At 42.5% G+C, this 11,186-nt stretch overlaps 1 protein-coding gene across 1 annotated transcript in view; it reads right to left on the bottom strand.

Annotated features, from left to right (window-relative positions):
• Positions 1–11,186, bottom strand: part of PRPF6 (pre-mRNA processing factor 6) — a 44,657-nt gene that overhangs the window by 9,292 nt on the left and 24,179 nt on the right. The window contains exons 12-19 of the mRNA XM_009273930.2: positions 10,379–10,535; positions 10,004–10,166; positions 6,927–7,045; positions 6,046–6,264; positions 4,292–4,414; positions 3,269–3,390; positions 1,696–1,834; positions 562–681 (exon numbers count right to left, since the gene is read on the bottom strand). Coding sequence (XP_009272205.1) covers positions 562–681; positions 1,696–1,834; positions 3,269–3,390; positions 4,292–4,414; positions 6,046–6,264; positions 6,927–7,045; positions 10,004–10,166; positions 10,379–10,535 — 1,162 coding nt within the window. The remainder of the gene's footprint in view (positions 1–561; positions 682–1,695; positions 1,835–3,268; positions 3,391–4,291; positions 4,415–6,045; positions 6,265–6,926; positions 7,046–10,003; positions 10,167–10,378; positions 10,536–11,186) is intronic.

Genomic DNA, 11,186 nt, shown 5'->3' with positions numbered 1-11,186 from the left:
ATCTAGGATAGAGCAAAAATGGGGGGTGGGGGGGGAGGCAGGGGGGAAACCAAACTCATTTTTCTTTTACTTGGACAAGTTAAAATGGTTCTGTACAAACAGCTGAAAATTGGCAAAGTTTATGATACCAGAAGTAACTCTAGAGACAAACACAAGAGTATAACTTTAAACAACAAACAACCAGAGCTGCCTTTAGCACAGCAAGCATGAGTCTTCTGTGAAAGTATTTTCTCCCTCTTTTTTCCAAGACATGCTTTTATGCAACATGAACGTTATACAAACAGCTGTAAACTGGGAATTTCCTGACTTTTGCCATTTGTGTAAAAAAAAATGAAACCCTTCACTTGATCCTAGCCTTTTTTTCCCATCATGCCGTGATTTTGTGTCGCAATTCGCTGGAGAAGCGCTGCAGCAAAGCGGCCACATGCCTGCAAAAGGCAATGGCAGGGAGCCATCTGGTCAGTCACTAAGGCCGCAGAGCTGAAGGAACTCCTCCTTCCGCCTCAAACTCCCCCGTGGCCAAGAGAGGTCTCAGCCTCTCCACCCTTCACACATCCTTACCCTTGCAGTGGGGGCACTGCTGCGAGCTTTTGCCAGCAGCCTCCTTGCTCTTTCATACTCATTGTTTTCTGACTCGAGCTTCACGGCAGCCAGCCAGATCTCCTCGCTGTTGGGGTTGGCCTGCAAGAACATAAAATGACAGACAAACGCACACAGTGAATCAACAGCAGATTTAATCCTTCGTTTGATCCAGATTAAAATTGAAATCAGAGCTTTGTCAATCCACACTAGGATTTTTTTCAGTCCAAGCTCCTCCCAATCTTCTTTGACCTTTGAAGTTTATAGAAATTCTCCAAAACAGATGCACAACACAAAGATATATGCCAGTTTAGAAGTTGGATGCTTCTCAATTGTTGAAAAGCATTAATGCTTGATCTTCTGAACTTCCAGTTTAAATACTGAAAAGATCACACGGTCTGCCACAAAGAGACATTCGTTTTATTATCCCTGAGAAAAAAACCTGAAGCTTGAATTCCTAACGGAGGTCTGTGAACACCCCTCCAAAAAAAGTAATTTCAGTGGCAACTGTGTCAAAAAGACTTCAGGACGGTGGCAACCGTGTCAAAAAGTCTTCAGGACAGTAACAAAAAGCACCAAGAACAAATTTCGGAAGTAAATATCTTTTACCTTCCATCTCGGAACCTGTCATTTGGTTTTGCTATCGCTTAGCTTTTAAGCCTCATTCCCAGTGTTAGAACTGTATCGCTCTGCCCATCTTTCTTTCGGCATCCAGCAGACAATTCCCTTCATTTTGCTGTGGATTAGTGGGTTTGGTCCAAGCCCTAAGTAATGCGGTAACCTCATTAATTAGGGCGGACCCTTTTTACTGAAGGGAGAGATGACCCAACGCAAGGAGATTCTGATCCATGACTGGGGTTGGTGGGAGCCGTGGTAGTAAAATTGATGGCGTGCGAGCTCAGAACCTGGTGCGGTACTACTAAAAGAGTAGTAATCCAACTCTTGCTTCCAGCTTGCCGCTAATTTACAGGAGAACATTTTGCCACAAAAAACAAAGAACAGCGGAAGCCCCCGTCATTTTGAAAGGCAGCCGGAATCAGGTGTTGACAGAAAAAGCCTACTCTGTATTCTTTACCAGTCGTACTTAACACCGTCACACAAGTCTAACACACTCACCTGGAAAGCCAGGGCCAAAATGCTCCTGGCTGCTGGCACGTCTCCTGCCAGCCACTTCGATTTGGCTCCCATGAGCCAGAGCACTTCCGCTTTGGGACAGTGAGCAACAGCTCTCTGCAAAAGAGCCTCCAAGGATTCTCTGAGACAAGAAAGAGCAAGTTACAATCACTCGAAATACTGCCAAAGGCGAGCTCTCACACACCATTTCCACTATCACTCAATGTTATAAATATTGTTGCAAAGTCCAACGTTGTAAACCTTGATAAGTGGTTTCATAACAAGGAAAGGGTGGGGTCTTTTTTCACAAGGGTTCTGAAATCAGCACTCCACAAACGGCTCATTGTTCAGACACCTTTGTTTGATAGCCTCTGCGGAAAGACCCTGCACGCAAACAGCTCATTTGTCTTGGAAAGAGCCATTCTTCTTAACAAACCTTAGTAGAAACTGAGACAGGAAGTTTTTCAGAATTATTAGATGAAGTTGGCTTGATCTTACTGAATTTTTTTTTTTTTTTCTCGTCTGGAAAATATACTTTTCAGGTAGAACAAGGGGCTTAAAAGCCAGCCACTGCTGGGAAACATGGGAGGACAACATCAAAAGCAAAGACATACTTGTTCAAAAAAAGAAAAAAGAAAAGACGCCTGAATGAGGCAGAACTCAGCATCTGCAGCTCATTTGTCTTGGAAAGAGCCATTCTTCTTAACAAACCTTAGTAGAAACTGAGACAGGAAGTTTTTCAGAATTATTAGATGAAGTTGGCTTGATCTTACTGAATTTTTTTTTTTTTTTCTCGTCTGGAAAATATACTTTTCAGGTAGAACAAGGGGCTTAAAAGCCAGCCACTGCTGGGAAACATGGGAGGACAACATCAAAAGCAAAGACATACTTGTTCAAAAAAAAAGAAAAAAGAAGAGACGCCTGAATGAGGCAGAACTCAGCATCTGCAGTCACTTCCACACAACAGGCTTGTCGGCTTTAATAAGGCCGATTCCACACGCATAAGTGGTCTACTGCATAGATTGTTTGCTTTATTCTAAACTTTGGGCAGAAAGTTTCAGATGTGTAAAGCTTTATGAATAAACTTCAAAATAAGAGGCCTGAACCGTGACAGTGTATCACCAATCTTAATACAGAATGTGATACACATTCACAGTATGTTTAATCAGAACATGCCAGAGACGCTCGGACAACTTCAGCAATGAAGTAGTTTACCTATGAAAATTAAATTAAACACATGCTGTATTTCTAGGTGATTTGTATTCCCAATTTTTTCTAGAAATGCCTTCTCAAAGATGACCGTCCCTACCCTGCCTATTCATAGCTATTTTAACCAAGTAATCCCTATTGCCAAAAAACTTTTTACGACTTCATAAAAACGAAAGATGTTCTGACCACAACAATAACAAAGAAGGTCAGACCTGCAAACAGCGCCAGCGAGTTTCCACCAGCTGAACTAACTCTGCATGTGCAACGCACCACTTCAGGGATCATCTTGTAGCTTTTCTTCCCCCTCCATCCATCACCCTGTAACAAGGATGAACCCCTCCACCCAAGGATTATGCGGCACACATACCTCGTTCCATGGTTCTTTTCAAAGTACGCTGCTCGCAGCCACACACTCTTCTTGCTCGGGAAAACTTGCAAGGCGTAGGCATAAATTGCTCGGGCACACTCCAGAGCATTATGAGCAACACACTAAGGAAAAACAGATCAGAACCAAGTCAGTTTAGGGTTGCACTGACATCAAGCGCAAGAAAGAATTACACATGCGTAATTCAACACAGAACTCAGTAACTCAGAATAATACATGATTTGGGGCATTACATATAACAGAACAGTTACTATCAGCTTTTTAAAGGAAGCAGGGAGGAAATTTTCAAGCGTCCCTCTATCAGAGCACAAGTATCACCGGCCTTTCACCAAATTTTCAAGCGTCCCTCTATCAGAGCACCGGCCTTTCACTGGGACTGACACACACAGGCCAGCCTGAAAAATCAGCAAGGCATTGTAAATGCTCTCGTGTTTGCGCTTCATTTGTTTTTTACAAGCAAAACTAGACGCGCCACAGCATATGCCCCCCTACTGCTGTAAGCCCAATTCAAGGCCAGTGAAGTGGACATTTCTCATGCTGAAATATAATTTAGTTTTTAGTGCATGTTCAAACTACTCCCCTAAAGCAAAGAAAGCCTGGTAAAACTTTTACCTACTCCCCTGTGCAGTCTTACGTTAACTCTTGAGCTACAATGTTTACGCCTTGAAACTCAGCTCCCAGTTCCTTTAACCAGACCCTCAACCTCTGCTGATGCCACACACACAAAAAAATTCCACACCAAAACCAGCAAACAATCTATCAGAATACCACCTTTTTGCTTAGTAAAAATTAAAATCTGAAAAAAGCTCTGCAATACAGTAACCTCCTGACAGGCAGACTGGCCAAACGTAGGCAGGTGGTGTGGGAATCACATCCACTTTCACCGATAAAAAAAAAAAAAGGTCATTTCCCAGGGTCCAGTTTGATTTCCCACAATTAAAATTAAAAAGAAAAAAAAACCAACAACAAAAAAGCACCAAAAACCAGCATCACAGCTGGACATACACTGTCTGCGTCTTCCATCCAGGTATGTTTCCGATCCTCTTCCTCAATCCCAATCCCAATCACAGCTCGCATGATTGCCTGGCATGTGGCCACACTTCCAGCTTTATCGCATTCCTCAGCATCCTAGAAACAAGAGTAAAGCCCTGCTCATTTTGAGAAATCAGCACAAGAAGTTAGATTCCGCAACAGCAACTCCCCATGCGCAAACACAGACACATTGTGGGTCACTGCCACGTTAAAAATATCTTATTACTCAAACGCATCTTGACACTAACTAGTGAGCCTACACCCACAAGGAAGGTGCTATAGTCGTACACAGAATTAATCAGAAGTTGGTTAAGAAACAGAGCACATCCACTGAAAAGGAGTAAGTGTGACAACGCGTGACCTTTCCAGCCTGAAAAGTCTCCTCTTACAGCTCCGCTGACCTGCCCTGGGCTGGGCCAAACAGGGACCTGACCAATAAAAAACTGCAAGAATTTGAGAAGGAAGAATTGTAACATCAAAGCTACTGATCTTCTTTCAGCTTTGGGTTGATTCTTAAGTCTCGATAAGGGCTAAGCAATAACTGAATTTAAATGAATACACCCTCAACCGGTGTTAAGTTAAAGGTGCAAAGGCTCTCTCACCAGAGCATATATGGAAAAGTAGAGTTTTCTGACATGCAAAGCTTTCGGAAAGCCAAGCATGTCTTGCTTAAACTTGTTAAAAAGGCCTCTGATCAGATAACAGAAATGGAAGAGTTCTAGTACTGAATAGGAACTCGAGAAGACAATGATGCAGAGGCTATGGTGGTGTTTAACAGAAGTTGAAATTAACCTTTAATTGTTTTACTGCTGTAAAAAAAGTTATAATTCTTTTAGATGTTAACACGGATATCCATTTAATATTACATACTTTGTTCATTATCAATACTCTCAAGCAGTGCGCCAAGAACATTTTGCTGCCTTGCCCCACTGTAAGTGATTTTAGTAGTAAACTGGTTTAAAGACTTAGGCTCAAACAAAGCACAGTACATATTCAGGAGGAAAGGGGTTCTTTTAACCTGGACATCAAGCCATTTAAATGGCAATAGTCTTTGAAGTGTCTCACTAACTCAGGAAACTCAAGCACCACAGCTTTTGAATGTGACCAAAACACTGGAAACCCCTACAACTTTTTGCTACTTTTCTAGTACAGAACGTCAAAAATACGATGACCTGGGATGAACCTCCACAGAGGTTGCATTTCGTAAATGTCACTGTACACCACAGTTCCACGTGCCAGCTGTGACTACTTCGCACAACCTCAGGACTACAAGCCAAAAAAGGACTAACAGAATATTTCCCACCTCCTGCATATGCAATATTTTTACTGACTTCTTACAACACTATCTGACAAAGACTTCTTTGGCAAACAGATACCTTTTAAGCCAAAAGAGACATATGCAAAAAATACATAAATCCTTCACTGGAGGCTTAAGGCCTCTGTCTTACTTAAGGCAGCAGCGGCTTCAACTTGAAGCTGGTTGTCTTCCAGAACAGAAGTAAACCAGAAATTCCTCAGCTCAACACACGCAACGTTACCCCAGTGTATCGCCCAACTGTGGCCCTGGCTCTCCTCAGCTTTTTAGTCTCACCTCTTGTATTTTCATGGGGATCTCCACTGATAAACCTAGTGCAAAATGACTCTATCCTACAATATCTTGCATCAGTAGCCTTCAAAACGGAACTTGAAGAGTTCATCTAGGTCTCTAACCAAGACCAAGCAAATACCTGTATCCATTGCTCTCTGTTGATTTCCACACCGTTAGCCCTAAGAGATGTGATGGCTCTGTCAATGATTTTCTCCACCATCTGGGTGTTTCCATTGGCTTCCTCCAGTTTGGCAGCAGTAATCCAGATGTGACGATCAGTTGGAATATTCTCACGGGCTTTGTTAAGGACTTTACGAGCATTCTCATATGTCTCCAGCCTTGCCAGCGCAAGCCACAGCTGCGGAGCAACAAAAGATGTATTTTAGATTAGAACAAGGAGATGACAACACCGCCGTATGGCAGTGTTGGCCCAAAGATAAGCAGCTTTATGCTGTTTGCTACTAGTTGGCAGTTGTCCTCAAGTAGTATAAGCAGGCTGCAGAATACCAATGGAGAAATAGTAGAATCGGAGTCTACTACTGCCCGCAAAGCTCAATCCTAATCACCTCGAGCTATCCTCTCCATTTGCTGGGCTGCTGCACTCATATTTTCTGTTCACATCACCTTTTAAACAGCTGAATATTACACTCTGGTTCAGTGTTCCAGAAACGAGCAATTTTGCTTTAGATTCCCCAGGCTATACATATGCTTGTTTTCACAATTGTCGAGGCACTAAACATGAACACGAACGTGGCTAATTGGCTACAGCAGGCACAGCAGTACACTGGCATAACTAACGTAACAATTACACAGGAAAATGAGGCATATAATGACCGCCGGACAATTAACTCTGGAGAAAAAAAAGCACAGTCCACTACTCATCACATCCTTCGCATTGTGGCATAAAGCGCGTGGTACAAAACTCATACTGCGCTTACTCTGCCTTTTGTTTTCAAAGCTCTACCACCCACCTAAAGTGGTGTGTAGGGGGTTGCTTTATTCTACTTTTTTAAAACTTACTTCAACACTAGTTGGACAGCACTCCACAGCCCGACTCAGCATGATCCTGGCATCCTCAGGTTCTTCTAACTCCACGGCTGCTTTCCACAAACGCACCGAATTTGGAACATGCTCAAGGGCTAGAGAGGCAAAACAACTATGTCAATCATGACAAAGTAGCTCACCAAAGAGAACTGTATTTTTTAAAGATGATATATTAAAGGCTTTGTCCTATTACAGATGAAATTTCCTGAAAGAGAGAAGGGAGGGAACTGTACTTGTATTAGCTCTTGCTTCAACAATGAGAACTTAAAATCAGAAAATAAAAAACTTACTTAATAATTTTAATTGGAAACAGGTTTTGGAGAGCCAAGGGCTTTTTCCCTGTACAAGCTGTAATTGCATCCTCTTCAGTAAAACACCTAGCTGAACAAAGCCTCCAGTCTCAGCAAACAAGCATATGTAGGATCTTCAAAATTGGGCAGCCTAATCATGCTGGGTCTCCCTTTATAAAAAAGGAGCATCTTCAATACTGACTAATAACACAACCTCCTTCTTCAGATGTTGAAACTGTCCCTTCACAATTTAGTTTTCCCATAGGCAGCTCCTGACAGCTTAATGGATCCCAGTTTAGCTTCCCAAAAAGTTATTGGCCCGCTATGCAAAAATAAAACAGGAGGATGCGTAAAAGCTTAAAGGTATCACTGACACTAACACCCTAATCCACTAACACTGAATCCAAAGCATTCTTTCAGCAATGCAATATGGGCTCCATCATAATTAAGAGCCTTTGAGGCTTCCTTAATCTTACCCAAGAGTTGGCTACTGCTGGTAGAAACTGCGTTCTCTGCAGACTGTCCTACATGTGCTGTCCGAAACATTAAAGTCTAGACAACAGCTTTTCTCAGTCTGTCTCTTCATAACCTTCTATCTTAAAGATACATTGAGAAACTAAAGGGTTTGGTTCTTTTTTTAGCCTTTTGTCCCTACAACTTACACCACAGATTACTAGTATTCGCTGCATTGCAGTAGTAGTTTCATTGTTTCCATGGTGATCGTACACAAATGTGCTATATAACAGAGGACTGAGCACATCCTTCTTCAATAAAGCAAGCACAATTGCAGGACCACAGAAACAGCTGGGAAGAGGCATCTAAACCTACTTTGAAACTAGCTAGGCTTCTAGGCAAGGCTGTTCCTTTAAGCATTCCTGCAAAGGCAGAGGCACACTGCTGGGCCTCAACTTCAGAGCGCATCCCAGCTCTACAGAAATACACAGAGCATTTACAAGTAGTGTGCACCGACGATGCGGGCATTAACCGTTTCTCCTCGAGTCTGCAGCAGCAGGAGATTTTTCTGAAGAATTTAAGTGCATCATACCAGCCTGCAAGAGCTGAAAGCATCACTCAGCAGGACAGAACGTGTTTTCATAGACAGAGCATTCGATTTTTACACCTGAAGATGCATTTTAAACACTCGGCTTGCTGGCTCTCCAGTCAGAGAAAGGCTTTAAAAACTCCAGAGGTTCTGCTGGGTAGTAGGAATGCACACAGCCAACAGACGAGAGAAACACGTTATGGAAGACCACGCTTCAGTGACATTACCTGGCAGTCAGTCTTTTTTATTTTAGGAGAAATAATGGGTTAAACTGCCACTTATCTTAAGGCTGTATACACAAACAGCTCCAAGCATCATATTACTGATGTTCCCTAGGTAGCAGAGGAGCACTGTGAAGCTGTTAACAGGCAGAAATTGGAAAGAGAATGAGAAATCATGTTCCATTCCACTAACAGCTTTGTATCAGAGATTAAGTAGGTGGTTCCAAAAACTGAACCAAGATGTTCTTCTCTTCGCAAATACAATGTCTAAAGCAAAACTCAGTACTTAACGGGTAAGTCACTGCTTTCACACAAGATGCTCTCCTACCCGAGCTGGACTCAGAAATCTATTTCTGCTCATGTAAAAGTTTTTTTTCTGTTCAGCATCTATTACTGCTCTTGAGAAGGACACACAGTGTCACAGGAGCGACACTCCACAGCACGCTGCGCTGCTTAGCCAATGAAAAATAAAAAAAGCTACTGAATAGTTAATATCTGAACTCCTACAACTTCAAACCCAGGAACCTTTAAGTGCCTTTCATCCATGTGCAGTAAGAGGTCATTTCACCAGAGATGTGCAATTTTATATGCAATAGTAAGAGGTAGGAGGCAATGTACTTCCTTTGAAGCCAAGACATTCAATACTGCAGACTGCTTCACAGTGATTTAGTAAATGTATTAAAACCAGACCCTTTTCCTTGCCTAGATTAAAGTCAGGAGATACAATTGATACAACTCAATAGTCATCAAGGATCTAATCACTACTGATACAGGCACAGTAACTTAAAGTAATCAAAGAACCAATACTATGAACCTGCGAGGAAGACCTGGGTTCAGGACAACACAACCAACTGCTGTCAAAGAGATCATTGTTTGGAAAAAGACAGTAATTCCACAAAAGAGGAAAACCTCCAAGCGCAACACAACAGCAGATGTAAGGTTTTAGGTAAGCACCACAGAGAAAAGCTGTTTGTCAAGAAGACAGAACTTGCTACAGTAAAGCAAACCCCAAGGCCCACCAGGCTCAATGATACGAGAGCCCTGAGGCCTCCAAAGCTCCTCCACCAGGAATCACTGTGGTCTCCAACAGGATACAGACAAGTTGGAACTCAAAGTCCGGCATCTTTTCCAAAACATCACAAGGTGACAGTTAAAACACCCTTTTCTCCTTAGAGCGTCATTTTCTAACCGCTTTCATCTACCTATCTAACTTTGATCAAGTTGGAATTGGTTTTGGTAAGTGAAATGTCATTTTGCAATTGCTCAGTAACAGCAGCTTTCCCCTGAAGGATGTTTTACAAATACTTCAACAACTCTACTCTTTGACTCAATAGCAGCAAGTTCCAGCATTAAGGCACACATTATTAACAACCGCATTTTCACCAAGGATGCAAAAAAAAAAAAGCACTTAAACTTATGGACACATCTTGAACAACTTACAATGCAACAGAAACAGAGGGAGACTCAGACTTTGTTCCCTGACCCTGCAGAAACTCTCACCTTTCCTAAGGACGCGTTTCTTTGCACGGATATCCGTCTCCAGCTCCGCTGCTCTTATATAGATTCGGACAGACTGTGGAAGGTGGCGGACAGCTTGGGCCACGACAGCCTTGGCTGTATCCCCAGGCTGAAGCCGAGCAGCTTCTAACCAAACATCTTCACTCTGTCAGGAAAAAGAAACAATCTTCCTTTACATCAAAACAAGAATTTAAAATTAGAGCTTCTAGCAAAATATGTGTTCTTTCAATACTGCAGATAGTGAAGCCGTATCAGATATAGCCTGATACAAGCTTAACAGAGAGATGATGCTGCTCGTAACCACAACCTTTTCCTACTGTCCTGCAAAGATCAGCAGGGAAGCAAAGCAATTCTGACCTTGGGGCACATCTCCGTTCCTTTCATGATGAGGTTTCGAGCCACCTGGAGCTTGCCAGTGACCTCCTCCAGCCGGGCTGATGCTATCCAGGCTGGCGGATGATGAGGATTGGTCTCTCGTACAGATTTCAGGAGCAAACGGGCTTTCTTGATATCACTAAAGGAGGAGGAAAGACAGGCAGGAAAGTTTTCAGCACGCTAGCAAATAATTCTCCCAAATCACTAAGTGCTTTACAGTCAGTTCTTCACAGCCACACTCAGATGCACAGGAACTGTGACCTCAAACGTTTCCATACTGGTGACACAAACTACACGCTACCAAAACACGCTTACAAATACACACTGACACAGCGAGATCACAGTGAAAACCAGTTAAGTATTTAAGTAAGATTTTTAGGAATTACAGCTGGGCACTTGCAGTTGGAAGCTGGTAAGTACAAGCGTTGATTTAAGTCAAGTATTAGCATCAACATTTGCACGTATCGCTTTGACTTAAATGGCAATTCTTTATGAAACAGGTGTCAAACTTCAGGTTAAAGAGGTTTTCAGAGGTCGTCGATCAAGCCTAAATTAGCAGTACACAGGTACAATTAACCAGGTTATTTCCTGGCTGGCCGGCAGCCGCACACTGCCATCACTCTGGCATGTTAGTCCAGGGATAGAATAGAAACAATCCCCACAACTGACGCATCCAGGTCAGATGTTAAATACATCAGTCTAAAGACTATGCCAGATCTCATGTTAAAAGAATTCATTCTCAAAATCTCACCTATCATCTTTTACAAATTAAATTCTAGCTGAAAGCCAC

Source organism: Aptenodytes forsteri, unplaced genomic scaffold (genome assembly GCF_000699145.1).
Source record: "Aptenodytes forsteri isolate BGI_AS27 unplaced genomic scaffold, ASM69914v1 Scaffold47, whole genome shotgun sequence".
In the NCBI taxonomy this organism is placed as follows: domain Eukaryota; kingdom Metazoa; phylum Chordata; class Aves; order Sphenisciformes; family Spheniscidae; genus Aptenodytes; species Aptenodytes forsteri.
Note: the sequence above shows the minus strand (reverse complement) of the source record. Positions and strands in the feature narration are given on the sequence as shown.